The sequence below is a fragment of the Vitis vinifera genome, chromosome 17, assembly GCF_030704535.1.
Source record: "Vitis vinifera cultivar Pinot Noir 40024 chromosome 17, ASM3070453v1".
In the NCBI taxonomy this organism is placed as follows: Eukaryota; Viridiplantae; Streptophyta; class Magnoliopsida; order Vitales; family Vitaceae; genus Vitis; species Vitis vinifera.
Window position 1 is genome coordinate 8,207,176 of NC_081821.1, and position 25,023 is coordinate 8,232,198.

The window sequence follows — 25,023 nt, forward strand, 5'->3', positions numbered from 1 at the left end:
AATAAAGTTATCCCAAAATTCATTTTTAATAAAATTGTCCAAAAATGTTTTTTTAAATAAATTATATTTCCTTAATTAGATAGGATTAAAAGTATTTTTTTATAGATAAGGGTCTTAAATAATTTTTTTAATAAGAATGAAATTTGCAAATCAAAGTTGTAGAAATCATTTTTTTTTAATAAAATTGGGTTGAAAATATTTTCATAAACAAAGTTTGTAAAGAAATTAATTCCTTTTGTAAATAATGTTGTAAAAAATCATTCATTTTTTTAATAAAAGCAAATAAAAATAATTTTTGTTGCCAAATTGAAATTTATAATAAATTGTTCTGAAAAGATAAATGTATACAACTTTCTTGAAAAGAAAAATTGAAAACAAATAAAGTTGAATAAAATCATTTATTGAAAATGAATAGAAACTTTTTTTGTAAATAATTAAATTGAAATCATTAATTCCAAAATTGTTTTAATAAAATCCTTTAAATCTTTTTTAAAAAAAATCATTTTTTTAAATATCCTTTTTTAATCCATTCAATAAATCAATTTGTATAATTCTCTTATCATTTATTTTGTATATTTTTTTAATTAGATTTCATCATTATTTTTGTGTATATTGATTTTCACTATGACTTGTACATACTCATTTATGTGATTATATTTCTTGGTATCCATAATTAATTAATTAATTAATTGTTACAATTCTCTTTATTCGTTTAGGAGAGACCGCATGTATATAGGCTTAGAGGAGTGTTACAGCTCACCACCGTACCTTCCAAATAGGTAACTTGACCCCCAAACCCAGACTCGGTTTTTCACAAACCTATTTTTCCTTCAGGAGTCATACTTAAGGTTTTTTTTTTTTTTCTTATTTTGTTTTTCCCTTTAAAAATAAAATAAAAATAATTGACAACTCCAAGTCTTTTCTAAAAATCATATTTTTCACCAACTGAAAAGCAAATCTCATCGTTGAGTGAGGATGCACATAAAAAATGCAGGTCCACAGTGTTATATTCATCAAGAAGTATGATAATTTAAAAAATAAATTAATTTGAAACTCAAATGGTAACCAATTAATACAAAATATTTATAGATGAAAATTCTTTCACAAATACTCTATTATTTCTTTTTTTTTTTAACACATAATTATATTTTAAAAAATTTTATCATTTGATAAATGAATTTCAAATCAAACAACACTTTGTATTAAATTTATTAATGAGTTTAATAATTTTTAAAAATAATTTAAAACTACAAAAATTGATATAATCACTATAAAAAATAATAGACTAAAACTTATGCATAATGAATTATGACTTTCCTTTTTCTCTTACAAACACAATTATATTTTTTGATTTTTTTTCGCCAGTTAAAAGCATTCTAAATTGAGATATAATTAATAATGTAAATTCTTTAATGAATTTTCTAATTTTTAAAAATAATTAAGAATTCAAAAGATCGATCTAATTAATTGCATATTAAATCAAAGCACCATAGAAAACTCCGTTCAAAATTAAGTACATATGTGCATGTAATGAAAACTTTGCTCATTCACATGTTAAACAAGTTAAACTTTATTTGTTTTGGAATTTATATATATATATATATATATATATATATATATATATATATATATATATATATATATATATATTAATTTTGGGATGATATTGCTATTTATATTTTTACTAAAAACTATTTATTTGTAATTATAAAATTATTTTCATTTTTAATTACACATCAATTAAATTCAATTAATATAATTAATGTTATGCAAATTGAATTTATAATATTTTACAAAAATCAAAATAAAAATTATTTTTTAAAAAAAAAAATTTGCCAAATATCCGTATTTTTGTAAAATACTTAAAAAAATAAAATAAAATAAAATCTATTTTCTTTTTTTAAACTTAAAAACAGTTTTTTTTAAACCAAACATTACAAAACAGGGTCACTCGGCGGGTCTTGAGGCCTCTATCAACATGTTTTGTTTATTTTGTTGCCCAATTTTTGTGTAAGCTCTAAATAATGCCACTTTCAATCCTTTCCAATTGCTCTGTTCCTGCACTTTTTTTAAATGTTGCCATGTAGACAACAGTATAGTTCTTGATCCCCCAATCAAAGAAAACTCAAAAATTATACATAATTCTTTGCTCCACTACTAATGCATTACATCAGTATCTGTCATTAATCAACTCTACCACACAAATTTTATGCAGCAATTGCCATGATTTTTGTACACTAAGTGTTGTGCCAGCGAAAGCTTTGATGCCAACGATGTTAGTTCAAGAACACAAAGATAAAACAATCACACATACGGTACACGAGGTTTTAACGTGGTTCGGCCAACCATGCCTACGTCCACGGATGAGAGAGAATAATTCCACTATACAATAGAGAATATTACAGAGGATAGAACCAGATACAATTATTGGGTTCCCGAAACATCCCATGTTTCCCCACTCCTTGTATCCATACCTTATTACGAGCCCTCTCGCTCCACCAGGTACCTCCCGTTCTTCCTCACATCTCTATCCACCTCGTATAGTCTCTATAGGCCCATCTCCATCTCATAACTTTTTCCCCTCATGACCTAGAATATTTATAGAGATATTTCCAACAACCTTCCTTATTCTATAAGGAAGTCTAATATTACAATAATATATCCACCTAGAAATATTCTATATAATATTCTTTACAAAAAAAGGAATCTATACTAATTAGGAATTTGGGACACTTCCTAACAATCTCCACCTTGGACCAAATTACATGAAGTTAATCTTCAATCTCTCCATGACACAAACCTTTTTGTATCATATCACCACGAAATAGCAATCAACTCCACCTTCAGTGAAAATTCCTTTTGTTTTCATCTTGTGTGCTTTGTGATCTTTTACTCTTCCAGAAATCTTCAACCCAAGCTCTGATACCAATTGTTGTGCCAGCGGAAGCTTTGATGCTAACGATGTTAGTTCAAGAACATAAAGATAAAACAATCACACATACGGTACACGAGGTTTTAACGTGGTTTGGCCAACCATGCCTACGTCCACGGAGTTGCAGGGATATCACTATTATCAGGGAAGAATACAGAGTACAACCTGGCGGCTACAATATTCTCTATATATATATAGCACGGCAACCCTACCATACTAAAAAACCCTAATTACAAAATGTGGTTCCACAATGGGCTAAATGGGCCCAACAGGCCTCAATAAATCTCCCATTAAAAAAGCCATGCAATATTATTCGGGTCGGGTCATCAAACCGGATCAAACAAAACTAGGCTCCACAAAGCCCAACAAATCTCCCACTTGGAGACTAGTCCAATCACCAACATCAAACCGCTATCCTCCAAGAAACGATCCCTTATCCTTACAACTCATCCTCCTGTCCTCAAGCTAGAAGACCAATTGAAGCTGCGCACAGCTTCAACTTCTCAATAGTGACACCCTTAGTCAACATGTCTACAGGGTTCTTAGATCCACAAATCTTCTCAAGTATTACCAGTTTATCCTCAACAAGATAACTGATAAAGTGGTATTTTGTTTGTATATGTTTCGACTTTGAATGAAAAGCCGAATTTTTGGCAAGAAAAATTGCACTCTGACTGTCACTGTGTAGAATGCCCATCTCCTGCTTCTTACCCAATTCATCTAAGAAACCATGTAGCCAAATCATCTCCTTTCCAGCTTCAATTGCTGCAACATACTCAGCTTCTGTAGTAGACAAAGTAACAATCTTCTGTAGATTTGAAGTCCATGATATAGTTGTACCACCTAGAGTAAAAACAAACCCAGTAGTACTCTTTCTACTATCAATATCACCAGCAAAATCAGCATCTACATAACCCTGCAGTTTCAAACTTGCACCTGTGAAGCAAAGACATGTATCTAATGAACCCTTCAGATATCTTAAAATCCACTTGACTGCCTCCCAATGCTGCTTTCCAGGCCTACTCATGAATCTGCTCACAACTCCCACTGCATGTGCAATGTCTGGCCTTGTACACACCATAGCATACATCAAGCTGCCAATAACTGAGGCATAGGGCACCTTGCTCATACACACCAATGCTGCTTTAGTGACTGTTCTTTGCTTAGTTTGAAATGACTACCCAAGGGTGTGCTCACTGGTTTAGCTTCATTCATGTTGAACCTGCTGAGAACTTTCTTCACATACTCTGACTGTGAAAGCTTCAATGTACCATTAGCCTTGTCTCTAATGATTCTCATACCAAGGATTTGCTTTGCAGCTCCCAAATCCTTCATTGCAAACTGTTTGGACAATTGCTTCTTCAGATTATTAATCTTCTCAATGTTAGACCCTGCAATAAGCATATCATCCACATACAATAGTAATATGATATAAGAATTGTCAAAGGACTTAAAATAGCAACAGTGATCAGCTTCACATTTCTTGAACCCAATTCTATGCATAAAATTGTCAAACTTCTTGTACCACTGTCTAGGAGCTTGTTTAAGGCCATACAAGCTCTTTCTCAGTTTGCAGACTAGATTCTCTTGTCCCTGAACAATGAACCCTTTTGGTTAAATCATGTAAAGGTCTTCCTCCAAGTCACCATGAAGGAATGCTGTCTTCACATCTAACTGCTCAAGATGTAAGTTTTCTGCAGCCACCATTCCAAGTACAAGTCTAATTGTTGACATCTTCACAACTGGAGAAAATATCTCTGTGTAGTCAATGCCCTCCTTCTGCTGGAACCCTTTAACAACTAATCTGGCCTTGTAACGTTTGCTACCATCATGCTCATTCTTTATTCTGTATACCCACTTGTTGTGCAAAGCCTTCTTTCCTACTGGCAATTCAGTCAGTTCCCACGTCTGATTCCCCAATAGGGAATCCATCTCATCCTTCATGGCTAACTCCCACTTGCTTGAATTCTCATCTTGCAAGGCTTCATCATAACACTCTGGCTCACCACCATCAGTCAACAGGAGATAATTTAAAACAGGTGAATAACGTTGCGGAGGTCTAATGTTCCTGGAAGATCTGCGAACTTCAGCTACAGGTGTACTCAAATCTACCTGTGAATTTACATTCATTCTCCTTATCTTCTTCACCCCCTTTTTGGACAGTACTTTCAGTCAATTCATCTAAGTTGACAAACTCAGATTTCTTTTGATCTATCTCTGTAACATCTGACGTTACAGTTGACCTATCCTTGTACATAACCTGTTCATTAAATATCACATTTCTACTTCTGATGATTTTCCTGTTTTGTTCATCCCAAAACCTATAGCCAAATTTCTCATTGCCATAGCCAATGAAAAAACATATTTTTGACTTTGCATCAAGTTTACTACGAGCATCAGAATCAATATGAACATAAGAAACACAACCAAAAACTTTTAAATGTGAAAACTTCACCTCTTTACCGCTCCAAACCTCCTCAGGAAGTCTGAACTCCATGGGAACTGATGGTCCTCGGTTTATCAGGTAAGCTGCAGTGCTAACAGCATCAGCCCAAAAAGTTTTTGGTAGTCCAGCATGCAACCTCATACTTCTAGCACGCTCATTGAGAGTTCTATTCATGCGCTCAGCCACACCATTTTGCTGTGGTGTCCCAGGAATGGTCTTCTCCATCCTAATTCCCTGTGCAGCACAAATACAATAGAGAATATTACAGAGGATAGAACCAGATACAACTATTGGGTTCCCGAAACATCCCATGTTTCCCCACTCCTTGTATCCATACCTTACTACGAGCCCTCTCGCTCCACCAGGTACCTCCCGTTCTTCCTCACATCTCTATCCACCTCGTATAGTCTCTATAGGCCCATCTCCATCTCATAACTTTTTCCCCTCATGACCTAGAATATTTATAGAGATATTTCCAACAACCTTCCTTATTCTATAAGGAAGTCTAATATTACAATAATATATCAACCTAGAAATATTCTATATAATATTCTTTACAAAAAAAATGAATCTATACTAATTAGGAATTTGGGACACTTCCTAACAATCTCCACCTTGGACCAAATTACATGAAGTTAATCTTCAATCTCTCCATGACACAAACCTTTTTGTATCATATCACCACGAAAGAGCAATCGACTCCACCTTCAGTGAAAATTCCTTTTGTTTTCATCTTGTGTGCTTTGTGATCTTTTACTCTTCCAGAAATCTTCAACCCAAGCTCTGATACCAATTGTTGTGCCAGCGGAAGCTTTGATGCCAACGATGTTAGTTCAAGAACACAAAGATAAAACAATCACACATACGGTACACGAGGTTTTAACGTGGTTCGGCCAACCATGCCTACGTCCACGGATGAGAGAGAATAATTCCACTATACAATAGAGAATATTACAGAGGATAGAACCAGATACAATTATTGGGTTCCCGAAACATCCCATGTTTCCCCACTCCTTGTATCCATACCTTATTACGAGCCCTCTCGCTCCACCAGGTACCTCCCGTTCTTTCTCACATCTCTATCCACCTCGTATAGTCTCTATAGGCCCATCTCCATCTCATAACTTTTTCCCCTCATGACCTAGAATATTTATAGAGATATTTCCAACAACCTTCCTTATTCTATAAGGAAGTCTAATATTACAATAATATATCCACCTAGAAATATTCTATATAATATTCTTTACAAAAAAAGGAATCTATACTAATTAGGAATTTGGGACACTTCCTAACACTAAAATCACATACCAACCTCTGCACATGCATACACAACATGAATGCATTTGCTTTTATTGAGAGAATAGTTTCACACATTTGAATGTGGCAACATTGGGAAGCATCTTCATTGTTTCATCGCTTCAATAAAGGTTTTGAAATTCTTGTAAGAAGATCCGCCTTCGCTTACACTCTTTCTAGCCATTTCCTTCAACTTCTTTGCATTTGCTTTTATACCATCATCAGAGACCAACTTTTCAATCTTCATCTTAATCCCATGCCTTGATATGAATCCCTTTTCATCTGGGTTCAACCCCAAGCCCACCTTCCATTTTTTGCATATGTAACTCTGGTTATGGAATTGATCTGCGAAGTAGGGCCAACATAGGAAGGGAACTCCCATGCTTATGCTGTCCATGGTTGAGTTCCAACCACAATGGGAAAAGAAACATGCAACAGAAGGGTGAGCTAAAACCTCTTCTTGGGGTGCCCATGATACAATCTTTCCATGGTCAGCTACTCTCTCAATGAAACCATCAGGGTATTCAGCAACTGATCCATCGGTGAAGTCTGATCGGACAACCCATAAAAATGGCCGGCCTACAAGTTCGAGACCAAGTGCTAGTTCATTGAATTGGCGCTGGTTGAAGATTGCTAAGCTGCCAAAGGCAACATAAATGACTGAGCCAGCAGGTTGTTTATCGAGCCAGCCTATGCAGGTCGAATCCTCAGGCCAAAAGTTTCCAGCATAATGACCCAGATGATGACTTGCAAGTAATGGACCTATTGATAATATGTTAGGAATCAACTCACAGGCAGATGAGTCAAGTTCATAAACAAAGTTGCTGAGAAGCCACTTGGAAAAATCCATTTTTTGAATAATTATGAGAAGAGTTCGGAAAATGGTCTCTTGTATCTTTGGATCAATTGGGCAGCACCAGGGCAATCTGTTGCTGCTAAAGACTGGGATATCCTTTGACAGGCAGATCAACTCGTCATTCAGAGGAGATCCTGCAGAGATATTTGAATTATTTCCATCAAAACAAAGAAATTTCTCAATACTTCCCTGGTATCAACAACAAATTAATTTTAGAAAAAGTTGAAGCCTTAATACCGTTAGTGCTATGTATGATTCTGTTAGCAAGTAAAATCTTTTTACAGTTTATACTTTAAGTAAACATTAAATAAGTATGTAAATAAAATAAATGAAATTACAGAACTTACTTTAATTCTATGAATCCGAGCCCAATGACAACACTGTTTCCTTAAGACAATTTTATTCCCTCTCTGGTGCTCAAGGTAGTGAATAAATGTCTCCCAAGATAGAACGGATATTCAGTTCTACAAAAGCAGCACTTCAATCTGTAGAACACCACGAACACAACTTGTGTTTTGTACTCGAACTGACAAAGGATGCAAAGAAGAGAGAGAGAAATATGCAGGAATTAATTGAATCATTTAATGCCGGGGTAGAAAATCTATTTATAGACTTCTTGGTGTCTATTTAGAATAGGTATAAACCTATTCGGAATAGACACGTACCTGTTTGGAATAGTCATTCAAGTGGGTGACTTTGGAGTCAATTTTCTCATTCAATACTTAATGGATTTGAACAAATAAATATACCACGTTATACTCCTCGCGGAAGAGAACGCGTTGGTGTGTGGTCCCGACATTTTCAGAGTGTGGGTCACACTTTTAATTAAGCCCCAAGTTGCTCAATTATTATTTTTTTCAAACTCATTTCCAACAATCCCCCACATGAATGTAAAATTGGCTTTACAACATGCAAAATGAATACGCAGACACTAGTTCGAGTACAAATGAAAAGTTACTGCTTCAGACTAAGTGACCATTGGTCTTGAACTTGCCCTAGTGAAGACTATCGGATTTACTTGGCCAGTCAATAGACGTTGTCTTTGAATTGCCAGTCGTTGGTGTAAACCAAGACAATAGAATCACACAGTACCATTTCTAACACAGTTGGTTCTCACGTTTGTGTTCATTTTGGCCTTGAACACCTCTTGGTTCCGTGAGTATGTTAGAGAATTTAGCCTTTCATAATTCTCATAGAAGTGGCCCCCTTCTTACTCACGTAGGTGATTTCTATTAAGAATATCCTGCAATATCCCACTTATGACACAATTTCATAAGCTATAGAAATCATTAAAATCGTATCTTATCCTGATTCTCGCGGCAGATATGCACTGTCTCATCATAGGAATGGTTTGGAGTAAGTATCTCCACAGTGCGTTCTGAGTTCTACATAGTTCGGTTTGCCCTTTGAACCTAGATCTTGGGATCTCCTGTCAGCTAGGTTGGGTTGCCACTATGATGACCCTTGGTTTATTTCATAGGCTTTAGACCCATTCCCTTTGATGAACTTTCTACTTGCTCTCTAGTTAAACCTTTTGTAAGCGGATCTGCAATATTATCTTTTGACCTTACGTAGTCAATTGAGATAATTCCATTTGAGAGCAATTGCCTAACGGTATTATGTCGACGTCGTATGTGACGTGACTTACCGTTATAGTTATGACTCTGTGCTCTTCCAATTGCTGATTGGCTATCACAATGGATGCAAATAGCAGGCACAAGTTTTGACCAATTTGGAATATCCTCTAAGAAATTTCGTAGCCATTCGGCTTCTTCTCCAGCTTTATCTATTGCAATGAATTCTGATTCCATTGTAGATCGAGCTATACAAGTTTGTTTTGAGGATTTCCAAGACACGGTTGCACCTCCAAGTGTAAACACATATCCACTTGTGGATTTTGAGTCTTTTGAGTCAGATATCCAATTAGCATCGCTGTATCCTTCAAGTACAGCTGGATATCTTGTGAAATGCAGTCCATAATTTTGAGTATATTTAAGGTATCCCAAAACTCGTATTATTGATTTCCAATGATTTTCTCCGGGATTACTCGTAAATCGACTTAGCTTACTAACGGAGTATGCTATATCAGGTCGAGTGCAGTTCATCACATACATTAGACTGCCAATTATACGAGAATATTCTAATTGAGATTTTCCTATGCCAGTATTCTTAAAAAGATGAAGATTTACATCCATAGGTGTCTTCTTTGGTCTTATATCGTACTTCTTGAATTTCTCAAGTATTTTCTCAATGTAATGAGATTGAGAAAGTATAAGACCATCAGAAGTTTTTGAGACCTTAATTCCCAAAATTATATCTGCCACACCTAGATCTTTCATATCAAATCTACTGGATAGCATTTGTTTAGTCATTTTTATCATATTAGTATCACTACCAATAATTAACATGTCATCAACATATAGACATACAATGACATATCCTTTTTGAGTGTTTTTGACATAAACGCATTTATCACATTCATTAATTTTGAATCCATTTGATATCATTGCATTGTCAAATTTCTCATGCCATTGTTTAGGTGCTTGCTTTAATCCATATAAGGATTTAACAAGCTTACACACTTTCCTCTCTTGTCCAAGAGCTATAAACCCTTCAGGTTGATCCATATATATTTCTTCATCTAATTCACCGTTCAAAAATTCCGTTTTAACATCCATTTGATGTATTTCAAGATTGTTTATTGCTGCTATAGCAATTAACATACGGATAGAAGTTATTCGGCTAACTGGTGAATAAGTGTCAAAATAATCCAATCCTTCCCTTTGCTTGTACCCTTTGGCAACAAGTCTTGCTTTGTATTTATCAATTGAACCATCTGCCTTCATTTTCTTTTTGAAAATCCACTTACATCCCAATGTTTTGGTACCTGGTGGAAGAGCCACTAGTTCCCAAGTATGGTTTTGCAGAATAGATTCAATTTCACTATTAATTGCTTCTTTCCAATATGAAGCTTCAGGGGAGGACATAGCTTCTTTGAACGTTTGAGGATCATTTTCTAACAAATATGTTAGAAAATCTGGGCCAAACGAAGTTGACTTTCTTGCCCTTTTTCCATGTCTAGGTTCTTCGTCAACTTGTTTTTCTTTTGATTCTTGATTTACTTCTAATTGATTATTACCAAAAGTAATATCATGAGTCCTCTTTTGTGTACTTGTTTCAGATGACTTGTTATATGGAAAAATAGTTTCAAAGAATGTAGCATTCCTTGATTGTATAATTGTATTAACATGCACATCAGGAATCTCGGACTTATAAACAAGAAAACGATATGCACTACTATTATTAGCATAACCAATGAATATACAATCAATGGTTTTAGGTCCTATTTTAACCTTTTTAGGTTTAAGAACCCCCACCTTTGCCAAACACCCCCACACTTTTAGATATTTATAGCAAGGCTTGTGACCTTTCCATAAATCATAAGGTGTTTTAAGTGTTTTCTTATGAGGCATTTTGTTAAGAATATAATTGGCGGAAAGCAAAGCTTCCCCCCACAAATTCTGGGGTAAACCAGAACTTAACAACATAGCATTCATCATTTCTTTCAATGTTCTATTTTTGCGTTCAGCAATCCCATTAGATTGAGGAGAATATGGAGCGGTAGTTTGGTGAATGATTCCATGTTCTAAACAGAACTCCTCGAAAGGGGATTCATATTCACCACCTCTATCGCTTCTTATTGCCTTAATCTTTTTGCTAAGTTGATTCTCAACTTCATTTTTATAATGTTTAAACATTTCAATTGCCTCATCTTTGCTTTTAAGCAAATATACATAACAATATCTAGTGCAATCATCGATAAAAGTAATAAAATACTTTTTCCCACCTCTCGTTTGCACAAACTTTAAATCACAAATATCACTGTGAATTAAGTCTAGAGGTTCAGTACTTCTTTCAACTGAATGAAAAGGTACTTTTGTTAATTTAGATTCTACACAAGTTTCACATTTATGATTAGGATCAATATTAAATTTAGGTAGATAATCTAAGTGAATTAATCTACGTAGAGTATCATAATTAACATGTCCTAATCTACCATGCCAAATATTAGAAGACTCAAGCAAGTAAGCAGAAGAATCAATCTTATTATTATTAATAGACTTAGGTACAACAGTCATTACATTCATCTTAAAGAGCCCATCACTAAGATAGCCCTTTCCTACAAACATCTCATTCTTTGTAAGTACAAACTTATCAGACACAAACACTAATTTGAAACTATTTTTGCTAAGCAAAGATCCAGAAACCAAGTTCTTGCGAATGTCTGGCATATGAAGCACATCATTTAAAGTGAGTTCTTTGCCAGAAGTCATTTTCAAAATCACCTTCCCACGGCCTTCAACTTTGGAACTAGAAGAGTTACCCATGAATAATTCTTCATTTTGCTCTACGAGTTTGTAAGTTGAAAACATCCACTTGTTGGAACATATGTGACGAGTAGCCCCAGTGTCCACCCACCATTCCTTGGTGTTTCCTACAATATTGCATTCGGATACAACAGCGGAAAGATTCATCTCGAAGACATCATTTGAAAGTTTATCAAATTCTGTCACATTTGCTTGGGGTTTCTTTTCCTTCTTTGGCTTACGGCAATCATTAGACTTGTGACCAGTTTTGCCACAATTATAACATTTGCCTTTGAATTTCTTCGCCGCATTTGATCCTTGATTCTGATTTTGATCACCATGCTTTCGTTTCTTGTTAGTTTTTGGTCCTTGTTCAATAACATTGGCTTTAGCCTCCATTGAATTATTTCTCTTCTTTTCAGATTTTCGGTTGTCCTCCTCAATCCTTAACCTCACAATTAATTCTTCAAGATTCATCTCTTTGCGTTTGTGCTTGAGATAATTCTTGAAGTCCTTCCATAGTGGTGGTAATTTTTCAATCACAGCAGCCACTTGAAATGAGTCACTAAGACTCATTCCTTTAGAATGGATTTCATGAAGAATTACTTGCAGTTCTTGAACTTGACTTATAACTATTTTGGAATCGATCATTTTGAAATCAAGAAATTTGCCGACTATGAATTTCTTCATGCCAGCATCCTCGGTTTTGTATTTCTTGTCAAGTGAATCCCATAGTTCCTTTGCTGTCTTGAGTGAACAATACACATTGTAAAGTGTATTGTCTAAGCCATTAAGCACATAATTTCTGCATAAGAAATCAGAATGCTTCCATGCATCCACGGCAGCAACCTTTTCCTTGTTGGTTTCTCCTTCTTCAAGTATGGGACATTCTTCATGAAGGAACCTTGCCAAGTTCAATGTGGTGAGGTAGAAGAGCATCTTTTGTTGCCAACGTTTGAACTCATTCCCATTGAATTTCTCTGGTTTTTCTCCATGAGTCAAATTCATTGTAGGAACATTGCTTGAAGATGCCATTTGATTTCTGTTACAAAAACAGAAATGCAGAAAATTCAGAATACAAAATTCTGATTTAAAAAAAAAATAATAGATGAATAGAATATTTAAGTTTCCAAATGCAGAAACACAATCTGATTTGAAACTTAAGAATATAATATTTACTGAAGTATAAACTACAAAAAGTTTTTTTTTTATTTAATAAAGTTGTCTTAAGATTGTTAGCAAGTAAAATCTTTTTACAGTTTATACTTTAAGTAAACATTAAATAAGTATGTAAATAAAATAAATGAAATTACAGAACTTACTTTAATTCTATGAATCCGAGCCCAGTGACAACACTGTTTCCTTAAGACAATTTTATTCCCTCTCTGGTGCTCAAGGTAGTGAATAAATGTCTCCCAAGATAGAACAGATATTCAGTTCTACAAAAGCAGCACTTCAATCTGTAGAACACCACGAACACAACTTGTGTTTTGTACTCGAACTGACAAAGGATGCAAAGAAGAGAGAGAGAAATATGCAGGAATTAATTGAATCATTTAATGCCGGGGTAGAAAATCTATTTATAGACTTCTTGGTGTCTATTTAGAATAGGTATAAACCTATTCGGAATAGACACGTACCTGTTTGGAATAGTCATTCAAGTGGGTGACTTTGGAGTCAATTTTCTCATTCAATACTTAATGGATTTGAACAAATAAATATACCACGTTATACTCCTCGCGGAGGAGAACGCGTTGGTGCGTGGTCCCGACATTTTCAGAGTGTGGGTCACACTTTTAATTAAGCCCCAAGTTGCTCAATTATTATTTTTTCAAACTCATTTCCAACAGATTCTTGCCTCAATTAGCTTGGGAATGTGAAGTGCCAAAGCCAAGATTTCTGGTCCAGAAGGAAAAAAGGGGACCCCCAGGATTCCCATCTTCTCTGCCACCTCCATTGCCCACCACCCAAGTGTTATGTCAGCAACAACACAAATGATTTGCTCATCATCATTCGAGCGGTTAACTTTCTCAATCAAATCCTTCAAATGGCTCGGCATGACTCTTGAAATGCTTTCTGTTAACTTGGGTAGATCTTTCCGATCGTCCCCTGGATCCAGACCATCTGGGATAGAGGCTAGCCCTATCCCACTCCGAGCCTCAGCCTCATGTGGGAGTGCAGCCAGCAGTTTTGCATGTATGAAGTCAGAGTTAACAAAGGTGACCTTGATCCCATGATCAGAAATCCGGTGTGCAAGCTTCATAAGAGGAGCAACATGTCCTTGCGCTGGGAGAGGTATAATCAGCACATGAGGTCGCCTGCCCATGGTCCTTGCTAACTTGCCAACACTTCCACCCTTCTCTTTGTTCTGATCCCAAGCTTCACTAGTATGCCTAAAAATACTAGTGATGATGATGATGCTATTTATGAGAGTCAGAGCGAGAGGAAAACCATGCCTAAAAATAAGGCGGCTATTATGTTCCATGTTTCCATCCGTGTGATTCATGCCCAATTGGTGTCTCAGCTGATTCGTGTTCAGCTGGTGCTCCTTGGATGAGGGAGTGATCAACAAAATTTATACCTATAACACCATACACTAGGGTAGCAAATAAAAAGGTACTATAGTATAGTGGCTCTAGGATCGTTCACTGGGAATGATTAACAAGCAATCAATGATACCAATTCCAAGTGAATTGGTCTTGTTTCATTTCAAGGTTAGCTTAAGAAATAAAACACAAACTTTGATTGGTAAAGGTTTAGACTTAAACTAACTAACTTAACAGAAGTTTGGAATAATTTAGGAAAAAAAGCATTCCTTGGAGATTTAGGTTCACTGGGGTGGTTCCTCATGCAAAAGACACGGCTCTGGTCAGATGGTTTATTTCCTCGCGTTAGAGATTCAACATATAGTCAATTCTCTAACCGGTGATGTATAGAGACTCCTTCAATTAGATTTCACTTTAATTCTCTCACTGATATAACTTGCAATGGTTTCAGCCTCTCACCAAGCCTCAACCATTCAAGGTGATCTTTAACCTTGGACTTCCCTTCACAAACTCGCAAGAGATAACTAATGGATGTCTCCTAGGAGTCCAAAAGCTTACCAAGTGTTGGTAATTCCAGAAAATCCTACCTTGAAGTCACCTCCCAGAGGCTCGCAAGAGGTAAACTAGTGCAATTCCATGGTTGGAAATCACTTGCCTTACCAAGTGTTGGCCCAGGTGACTCTAAGGTGTTTTAAGTTAATTAAAAACATTGAAATCACTAAAGGATTTCACTTCCTCTTCATTACTAGCTAAAACCACAAAGTTTTGCATTCTTGCACTTGGAACCTCCCCCGGCAACCTTAGCTCCAAGGAATTAGAGGTTTAGTTACTCATTCTCTGGGGAAAACTCCTCAGAGAATTCATAACTTAGAAATAAAATGAAAATACAAAGTGAGAAGGTAAGGCAGTAGAAAGAAAAGAACTTTACTTGCTTCCCAACTCTTACAGAAGGAACTCCTCCTCTGGAACAGGTTCCCGAGAGGTATAAATATCAACATAATATATAACTAATTATTACAAAGATATTTAGTCTTTTTTACTAACTTAAAAGCTAAGGAATCTTGTAATTGGAGGTTTACAAAGAGTATTTTGGGATTTAGACAACAAAAATCTAATAGAAAATATCTCCCAATGTCGGTAGCAAATATCGGGAGGCTTCAGGAACCATCTCGCAGGAGAAAAATGGTGTCTGCGAAATTTCGCAGACACCCAAGAGGGCTGCGAAATATTTTCGCAACACCAAGCTATCTTCACCAGGCTGCAAAGTTGGCTTCCATCTTGAGGTTCCTAGCTTCCCTCTCGCAGCATAAATCAGGCATCGTCATAAGGAGAAACACTCTACTGTACAAAAATGCTGCGAAATCACTTCGCAACAAAAGGGTGATTTCGCAACACTTTGCAAAATGTTCCCTTCAGCTCGGAGTGATTGGCTTGTAATGGCTGCAACTTCTTCGTTTCAACTCCGAATTGCACACTGTTTGAAGCATTGGATTTTTGACTTCCTGAGCTTTGAAATGGTATATAGCATACATCATTTGGACTTCAGGAAGTGCCCCAAAAGTGGCTGCTACAACTGTCATCAAGAATATGCTCCATGACTGATCCTCTTTGCTTTTTCTCCTTGCAATCCGGATTCACTCTTGGCAAATGACTTCTAAGCTTTGCCCAAGATTCCTCATAGCTCTCCTCATATTTGACTTGCTTTGGTGATCAAAATACTAACAAAAACACCAAAACTTGCACAAAGTGATTAAAATTGCTTTAAAGGATCCTTAACATGCCAATTGGGTTAAAAGGCCTAAACTACTACTCAAAAGTGTTTAAAAGGATTAATTATAGACTATCAAATAGCACTTTTTGAGTAGTAATCACCGTGGAGAGGGATTTAATAGGATGCAGCTGTATTTCAGCCGCCACTCTTCAGGGTATAAATTCATCAACAACCCAAAACCTAACTTTCCCTATAAATTTTAAAGCAATTCAACGAACACCACTGTAAAGTGTGATTAAAGGGTCAAAGCTTGGCCCCAATTGATATTCATCACGTAAATATATAGTACATCAAGCAAACCTAATTAAGGGAAAACCGTGAGTTTAGGAAACAATCCTAAACAATAGCAACTACTTTCCTAGAATATATCATAATATCTCAATGCCGTGAGTTTAGGAAACAATCCTAAACAATAGCAACTACTTTCCTAGAATATATCATAATATCTCAACACCCTCCCTCAAGTTGGAGCATGAGGTTCAAAAATGCCCAACTTGGCAAGAAGATAATCAAATTGTTTCTTTCCAAGAGCCTTTGTAAAAATATCCGCCAATTGTGTAACAGTAGGAACATATGACGGAGCAATCAAACCATCTGTTATCGCATCCCGAACAAAGTGACAATCAACCTCAATGTGTTTGGTGCGTTCATGAAATACTGGATTTTTGGCCATATGAAGGGCTGACTGACTATCACAAAAGAGCTTGATTGCCTTTGGGTGGTGCACACCCAAGCTCAGAAGCAACCCCTTCAACCATTTGAGCTCACAAGTAACTGCTGCCATAGCTCGGTATTCCGCTTCTGCAGACGAGTGGGAAACTGTGTGTTGCTTCTTTGTCTTCCAAGAAATAGGAGATTGCCCAAGAAACACAAGCCATCCGGACAAAGAGCGTCTAGTGACTAGACATGCTGCCCAATCAGAATCACACCAACCCTGCAGGGACAGATCACTATCTGCACGTAACAAGATACCCTGACCCGGAGTACCTTTCAAATAACGAACGACTCTCAAAGCCGCCTCCCAATGCTCAATTCTAGGCTCCTGCATAAATTGAGATAATATATGAACCGAGTAGGCCAAATCTGGACGGGTCACTGCCAGATAAATGAGTCGACCTACTAATCTGCGATAGGACTCAGGGTTCGACAAGAGCTCCCCATTTGCGAGTCTTAATCTGTGATTTTGCTCGATCGGGAAGCCACACGGCTTGGCTCCCAGTAATCCGGCCTCCGATACAATGTCAAGTGTGTACTTGCGTTGACACAAGAACAAACCAGCCGAACTCCTGGCCACCTCGATTCCGAGGAAATACTTCAAAACACCAAGATCTTTCATCTTAAAACAATCACTGAGATAGGCTTTAAAGGTCTTAAGTGCAGCGGAATCATTCCCAGAGATAATAAGATCGTCGACATACACTAGCACATTTATTTGAACATTGCCCTTAGTGTAAGTAAAAAGAGAATAATCAGAGTAGGATTGTAAGAAACCATATCCTTTAAGAGTCGTGACCAACTTGGCAAACCAACATCTCGGAGCCTGTTTCAACCCATAAAGTGATTTCCGTAACCTGCAAACCAAGTTCGGATCGGAACGCTCAAATCCTGGGGGTAGCTTCATATACACTTCCTCCTCAAGATCTCCATGCAAAAAGGCATTGTGAACATCCATCTGATGAAGTTCCCAATTTTTCGAAGCCGCAATAGCCAAGAAAGCACGCACCGTAGTCATTTTGGCAACTGGAGAAAATGTCTCATGATAATCAATACCGGCTTCTTGATGATTCCCCAAAACTACTAATCTGGATTTGAGCCTTTCAATATCACCATTTGAGAAGTACTTGGTTTTGTAAACCCACTGACTTCCCAAAGCACGCTTACCCTTTGGAAGAGGTTCAAGAGTCCACGTACCATTTTCCTCCAAAGCCCGAATCTCCTTATGCATTGACTTTTGCCAACCGACATCTTTCATAGCCTCTTTAAATGACTTAGGATCATTGCTCGAAATAATAGCTGCAAGAAACTTTCGATAATGTACAAAAAAATTGTCACAATTTATATAATGTGCTATGGGATAAGGAGTACCTGAGGGATGCTGTGGAGACGGAGTGGCGGGAAATGGACTTTCAGCAACCACCGTATGAGTAACAAAATCTCGTAATAGAACTGAAGGAAATTTATCCCTCATTCCCTTTCCCATAGGAGCAGACTGCCCATTGCTTGTATTGTCAAGCCCAAGTGAATCAAGCCCAACAGTGGGAACAGCTTCCGGCCCAGGTGAAAGAGGCGCTGAAGAAGCCTCGGTGTGGGCCGGCCCACCCTCCCTCAAGCCCAGATCTAGATCAGCATCAAAATGGGGCACCTGATCTTGGTGGGCTTGGGGTTCATGTTGGATGAGGTTGGGATTTTGTGTTTGGGCTTGTGGGTTAGGCAAATCAGCATCATCATCGACAAAATCAGCAAAATCACTATCAATTTCAACATTTACCGTAGGCACAATGTTTTCCGGAACAATATTCACAGCACCCGGGTTACCAAACGGAAAAACATCCTAAAAAAACTTGACATCACGAGAAACAAATAATTCCTTGGTGTCCAAATCAAACAACTTCCACCCCTTCTTTCCAAACGGGTAACCCAAAAACACACATTTTCTACTTCTACTTGCAAATTTGTCACCTTTGGATTTTTTATCATGAGCAAAACTAAGACAACCAAAGGTGTGAATTGCCGCATATGAAGGAGGGGTGCCAAATAGGATTTCAAATGGTGTTTTATTGTGTAACAAAGGAGAGGGAGTGCGGTTTATTAAATGAGCAGCGGCAAGAACACTTTCGCCCCAAAAATAAATAGGCAAATTTGCTTGAAAGCATAATGCCCTCCCCACATTTAAAATATGCTTGTGTTTTCTCTCAACCCTCCCATTTTGTTGCGGAGTTCCCACACAAGAAGTTTGGAATAAAATGCCAGTTGCAAAAAAATAGTCAAGTAGGCATTTAAATTCCGTACCATTATCACTTTGAACAACTTTCACTGTTTGAGAAAATTGTCAATCTACCATTGCAATAAAGGACAGAAACATCCGAAAAACTTCTGTTTTATCGACCAACAAATAAATCCACACAGCTCTTGAGAAATCATCAACAATAGTTAAAAAATAACGAGCTCCACAAGAAGAGACATGTTTATAAGAGCCCCACAAATCACAATGTATTTTCTCAAAAATTCTAGTTGCCTTATTGTCACTTAAAGGAAATTTGTCTCTAGGATGCTTAGCACGAAAACATATTTCACAAGCTTTGTTTAAACTACCCTTAAGATTGCTAACTGGAGGAAGTAACTTCACTACTTTCTCTGAAGGATGTCCCATCCTTTTGTGCCACAACTCCAAAGTGGATACTGCGTTGTGGACAGAAACATGTTGTACCGAATCACCTTCAGCTCCACCGAAGTAGTAAAGTCCATCTCGCCTAACTCCCGTTCCAATCAGCTCCCTGGTGTGGTCCTGTATAGCACACATATAAGAGTTAAATTGGACAATACAATGTAAGTCATCAGTCAATTGTGAAACCGAAAGTAAATTGCAATTGAGTTTCGGCACATAAAGAACGTTTTTAAGAGTGATGGTATTCGACAAACGAACGGAACCGGATTGGGTCGCAACAACAGATTCACCATTAGGAAGGCCAACCGGACACTCAAACAACGCTATAGTATCAAATAACCAAGATAAATCACCGGTCACGTGATGAGTTGCCCCGGTGTCAATGATCCATGACTTCGTGTCAAACTTACCATTCAACCTGTTATCCGGAACTTGAGCATTACCAATTAAGCCCGCAAGAGCTTTCCATTGTTCGGGTGTGAAGAGTTGATCGGTAGAACTTTTAGTAGAGGATGCTCCAACTGTGCTACTTGCCGCGTTAGCACGAGCTGAACCACGCCCACGACCAGCCTGCTGACGACTACGTCCAGCACCCCCATCAGCCTTGTTTTGATCCAACCACCCCTCAGGATAACCCACTATTTCATAACAATTATTTTTGTCATGGCCATGCTTGTGACAGTGAGGACAAGCAACGAGAGACCAACAAGTTGAAGTCTCATGCCCCGTCTTCTTGCAGTGGCTACACATAGGCCTCTCCGTTTTTCCTCGTCCTCTTCCAGCACCTGTACGGACAACGAAGCCAAGGACCTCTGCGGGCTTGTCTTCTGTGACTGCCTTGGCGAGCCGCACACGCTCATCTTGTATCACCAGTTGGTACGCTCGATCAAGCGAAGGCAAGGGATCTTGAGAAAGGATATTGGTTCGTAATTGAGCGTACAGATCAGTGTTGAGTCCCATCAAGAAGTCATGTAATTTTCCTTGTTCACGTCTTGCTTGGTGCAATGATGCGGCAGTACAAGACGAACAACAAGTGCAAGAAATTAGCGATTCATGCTTAAATAATTCCTCCCATAATACATTCAATTTGCTATAGTAAGTTGTAACAGACATAGATTTCGGTTGCTCACACTTAGCAATTGAAGTCTTTAACTGTTGAATTCTTGGGCCATTAACCATAGCATATCGTTGCTTAAGATGCTCTCATAAGCGTTTTGCATCACGAAATTTAGATAGGGTACTCTTTACCTCGGGATCGATTGTGTTTGTAATCCAAGAAACCAACATTGCATTGACGGTGTTCCAATCAGATTGGGTATATGGAGGTTGTGGTCCGGTGATAGTGTCTTCCAAAAATTCGAACTTGCGGCGTGCCTCCAATGCCAACTGAATATCGGAAGCCCAATCATCGTAATTGTCGCCGCGTAAGCGAGTGGGAGTGATGAAGTCGCCTGGTCGGTCTCCTGTACGGAGAAAAAAAGGTGAATTCATCTCCCTTTTAGGTGGCGGCAATGGTGGTTGTTCATCGTCGCCGGCCATTGTTTTATTGTGTGTGCATGTCAGTGCTCTGATACCATGTAAAGTGTGATTAAAGGGTCAAAGCTTGGCCCCAATTGATATTCATCACGTAAATATATAGTACATCAAGCAAACCTAATTAAGGGAAAACCGTGAGTTTAGGAAACAATCCTAAACAATAGCAACTACTTTCCTAGAATATATCATAATATCTCAATGTCGTGAGTTTAGGAAACAATTCTAAACAATAGCAACTACTTTCCTAGAATATATCATAATATCTCAACAACCACCCATCTTGGACCCCCCCCCCCCCCCCCCCCCCTCTCCTCCTTCTTCATGCTTGGACGGTTGGACCATCCAACCATGCTTCACAACCAAATACTTTTATTTTTAATTTCATAAAATTTATGATGTCCTATCACTCCATCAGTATCACAATATTAATTTATCCTGTACAAATTAATAAAATTCTCAAATTTATTTTTACTTTTTTAACTAATAAGATATTAAAAATATTATTCCACATTATCTCAAAATTATTTTTATTTCATACATTATCTCATATCCTTTGTCACTTATCTTGATATTTTGTCTTTATAAAGTGTCTTCTGTGGCTCTCCATTGCCACTTATCAAAAGTCTCATTAAAAGATCATTTTTGCTCTCATACCAAGTTGAAATCCAAAAAAAGATTCAAAAAGAAAAAGATCGAGAGAAAGACAAAATTTAGGATTTCTTATTATGAATTCTTTTAAAAATAACTCCAACATCATTAGAATTTAAATAAACCTAATAAAATAAAATAAAGACTATTTTACTCTTACTTGTAAAAAGAAAGAAAATAATTTTAATATAGTAATTAAGTATAATAACTAAATAGTATATAATTCTAATATACTAACTAAAGAAATTAATAACTTCTAACATATTTTACGATTGGATATTGTAGATGGGCCTTTTAAATAATATTTCTTTGATGTGATGATGGGTTTGATATTTTAGTAAAGTATAGTTGGACTTATTTTGGTTCTTTGATTATGAACTAATATTTGGTGATACACTGATACTACAAATGCAATATTTGAGTGTATTAATTTTTGCTATGATTATTTTAAATTATGGTTACATCTTAGAGGTTTTTTTCATAAGTATAATTGATTATAAATATAATTATAATATTATTGTAAAACATTTTATAAAACCTAATACATAATATTTAATGATTTAAGATGAGTTTAAGTTAAATTATATTTAAATCATTAAATTAATTAAGCAAATGTCTTCAAATTATTTTTAATTTTAAGTTATATAATATTTATTATGGTTAATAATTTATGTGATTAGGTCGTTAAGATAATTTATCTAATAAATTTCTTTTACTTAGATAATCTTATGAGGAGCAAACCTTGGCATTCACTCTCACCCTTTTACAAAGCTTTACTTCCTTGATTTTCTAAGTGTGCTATCGCTAAAACATGATGGTTTTGGAGGCTATGTTGTTGAATGTCCTAAAACTGTGTTGGATTAGTTTCACCATCACTTAGAACTCTTGGGTTAGAGCCCATTTGACCATATTATTTTATACTTATTGTTAGAATAATTAGGTTAATCCAAACTAATGTAGTCACCCTAGTGAGGGGATGAATAGGGTGATGGTTTCATTTTACAAATTTAAATTATATGAATGTAAGACACAATTATAAGAAAATATATAATAAAATAATATAAAAACAATTGCATATAAAATAAAAGAGTAGGGAAGAGAGAATGTAAACATAAGATTTTTATAGTGGTTCAACGTAACCTGGCCTACATCCACTCTTCTTTAGCTTTAATCCCAAGCTTGAGGTTCCATTAATTCAAGGTTTCCAAATCAAGCCTTCAAACAATACAATTGGATTATGGTTTCAATCCACTATCTTGGACTTTTGGCTCCAAGCACCCTTTACAATCTCCAAGAGATATCTCACTCTTGAACAACCTCTCAATTGATATCCCACACTTGAGAATCCCTAAGTGATACCTCACACTTAGATTCTTTATCTCAAAAAATTACAAAAGATAAGAAATAATCTTACAAAATCCTAGTACAAAACTTAAGGCTCAAATGTACAAGAAAAACTAAGATTGAAAGGTGTATTAATGATATGTAAGTTTTAGAACAATGGTGCACTCAAAAATACTCTTCTAAGGCTTAAATATATTTAAGAAAGGTTTAGGAAGGTTAAGTTCTTGAAACAATGAAGATTTGAGCTTTTTTATATAGGAAAAAGGCCAAATTAGCCATTGGGGGGTTCATTCGGTCAAGCTCTGATTCAATCGGTTCACTAGCCGTTAGCATTTAATGCATGACAGGTGATCGTTGGACCTTGACCACCCCTTGACCAGACCTTGACCGGTTGAATAAGCATTGTGGAAGAAAGAGAAGGTTTTTGCACCCTTCAACCGGTTAAGCATAAAATGTCAACTGGTTTTTCATCTGGTTCAACTGGTTGAGTCGTTTTTGGCTCAACAACCATCATTTTGAACTTAAAACCTTTTAAATAAGTTTAGAAAACATTTGACACAAGGTTTTAGTTGAAAACATGAAATCATCCGAAGAGAGAAACTCATGGAAAATATAGATTGAATGAAACTAAGAGATCAAGACACATCAAAAGAATGATGAACAATGAATCCCAGAAGAAGATTGAAAACCTCTCACAATCTAACCCAGTTTGTTTTAGGTGTGGTAAGGTAGACCATTATAAGAAAGATCGTAAGGTTAAGAAGAAAATTAATAACTTAAACATTTTGGAAGACTTAAAAGACATGCTTTGTAAAGTAATGTTAAACTCCTTAGAACTTGAATCAAGGACTGGTTCAGATAATGAAAATGATACTAATCAACTTCTAGACATTGATGAAGACAATTCGAGTCAAACATCTAGTGATCTAGAAGAGTGCATTAAAGGCAGTTGTGATTGCCATCCTAAGACTATAAATGTCATAATCCAAGAACAAGAATTGGTTTTGGATGTTTTAAGAAAGATAAAAGATGAAACTATTAAGCAAGAATTTTATGAAGTCTTTAAGAAATCCGTCCATAAACCAAAAATTAAGAAGACGGTGAGTCCTTATAATCTAAATGAAATCTTAACAAGATTTAATCAAAATTATCCTAAAGATATCATAATTAAGGATCTTCAAGAAGAAATAAGACAGTATAAGAAAGAAATTCAGGATTTAAGACAATTCACAAGTCTAGGTTTAACAGACCTCCAAGACCAGATCAACAAGATTGTTGTTAACCAATGAAACTTTGAAGAGGTTCTAGAATCATCACAAGTCAATGAAGAAGTGATAGATTCATACTTAAATACTGTTAGCAGAATTATTTTCCAAAAATGGGAAGTCTACCTAACTATAGTAATCAAGGATAAGTTTGTCTTTAATTCCATCACTTTGATTGATTTAGGAGCAGCTCTGAATTGCCTCCAAGAAGGTCTAGTACCAACCCAATTTTATAGGAAAACTAAGCAAATGCTTTCAAGAGCAAATGGTACAAGACTTATGATTGATTACAAGTTGTCAAATGCACATATTTGTAATCAGGACATTTGAATTAATAAAACCTTCATTCTAGTTAGAGACTTGAAGGAAAAAGTTCTTCTAGGAGTACCATTTTTAAATTCTATCTACCTTATTAGAGTAGATAACCAAGGTTTAAGAACAACACCCTTAAATAAGGAAATTCTCGTTGAATTCACTGATCCACCTTGTAAGAATTGAAGAACAATTGAAAGAAGAAAACTCAAGATGTAGTAGAAATATTTAAGAATAAGATTATTGGAAAAGTTTTCTCTAACATTCCTAATATGTTCTAAAACAAGAAGTAGCATGAGGTTGAGTTACCTTATGAACC

At 36.3% G+C, this 25,023-nt stretch overlaps 2 protein-coding genes across 2 annotated transcripts; both read right to left on the reverse strand.

The window, feature by feature from the left end:
• Window positions 1-6,669: 6,669 nt before the first annotated feature.
• LOC100260306 (UDP-glycosyltransferase 83A1-like) lies at window positions 6,670-14,342 on the reverse strand. Its single transcript, XM_002281135.5, has 4 exons — window positions 13,746-14,342; window positions 11,962-11,966; window positions 10,364-10,370; window positions 6,670-7,664 (listed from the first exon to the last, which is right to left on the reverse strand). The coding sequence occupies exons 1-4, from the start codon at window positions 14,221-14,223 to the stop codon at window positions 6,781-6,783; spliced, it is 1,374 nt and encodes a 457-aa protein (XP_002281171.2). The 5' UTR covers window positions 14,224-14,342; the 3' UTR covers window positions 6,670-6,780.
• Window positions 14,343-18,340: 3,998 nt separating this feature from the next.
• LOC109124309 (uncharacterized) lies at window positions 18,341-21,138 on the reverse strand. Its single transcript, XM_019226406.1, has 5 exons — window positions 20,848-21,138; window positions 19,786-20,751; window positions 19,543-19,719; window positions 18,425-18,765; window positions 18,341-18,368 (listed from the first exon to the last, which is right to left on the reverse strand). Exons 1-5 carry the CDS (start codon window positions 21,136-21,138, stop codon window positions 18,341-18,343), a joined length of 1,803 nt encoding a protein of 600 aa, XP_019081951.1.
• Window positions 21,139-25,023: the final 3,885 nt, after the last annotated feature.

Excerpts from the sequence above, each read along its gene's own strand:
- LOC100260306 (XM_002281135.5), bottom strand. The coding sequence starts at position 14,223 with ATGGGCAGGCGACCTCATGTGCTGATTATACCTCTCCCAGCGCAAGGA.
- LOC109124309 (XM_019226406.1), bottom strand. The coding sequence starts at position 21,138 with ATGGCCGGCGACGATGAACAACCACCATTGCCGCCACCTAAAAGGGAG. Across the intron at positions 19,720-19,785 it reads TCAATTGCAATTTACTTTCG|GACCACACCAGGGAGCTGAT; the intron begins GTTTCACAATTG and ends TGTGCTATACAG. Across the intron at positions 18,766-19,542 it reads TAGTGAAGTTACTTCCTCCA|GATGTTTTTCCGTTTGGTAA; the intron begins GTTAGCAATCTT and ends AAGTTTTTTTAG.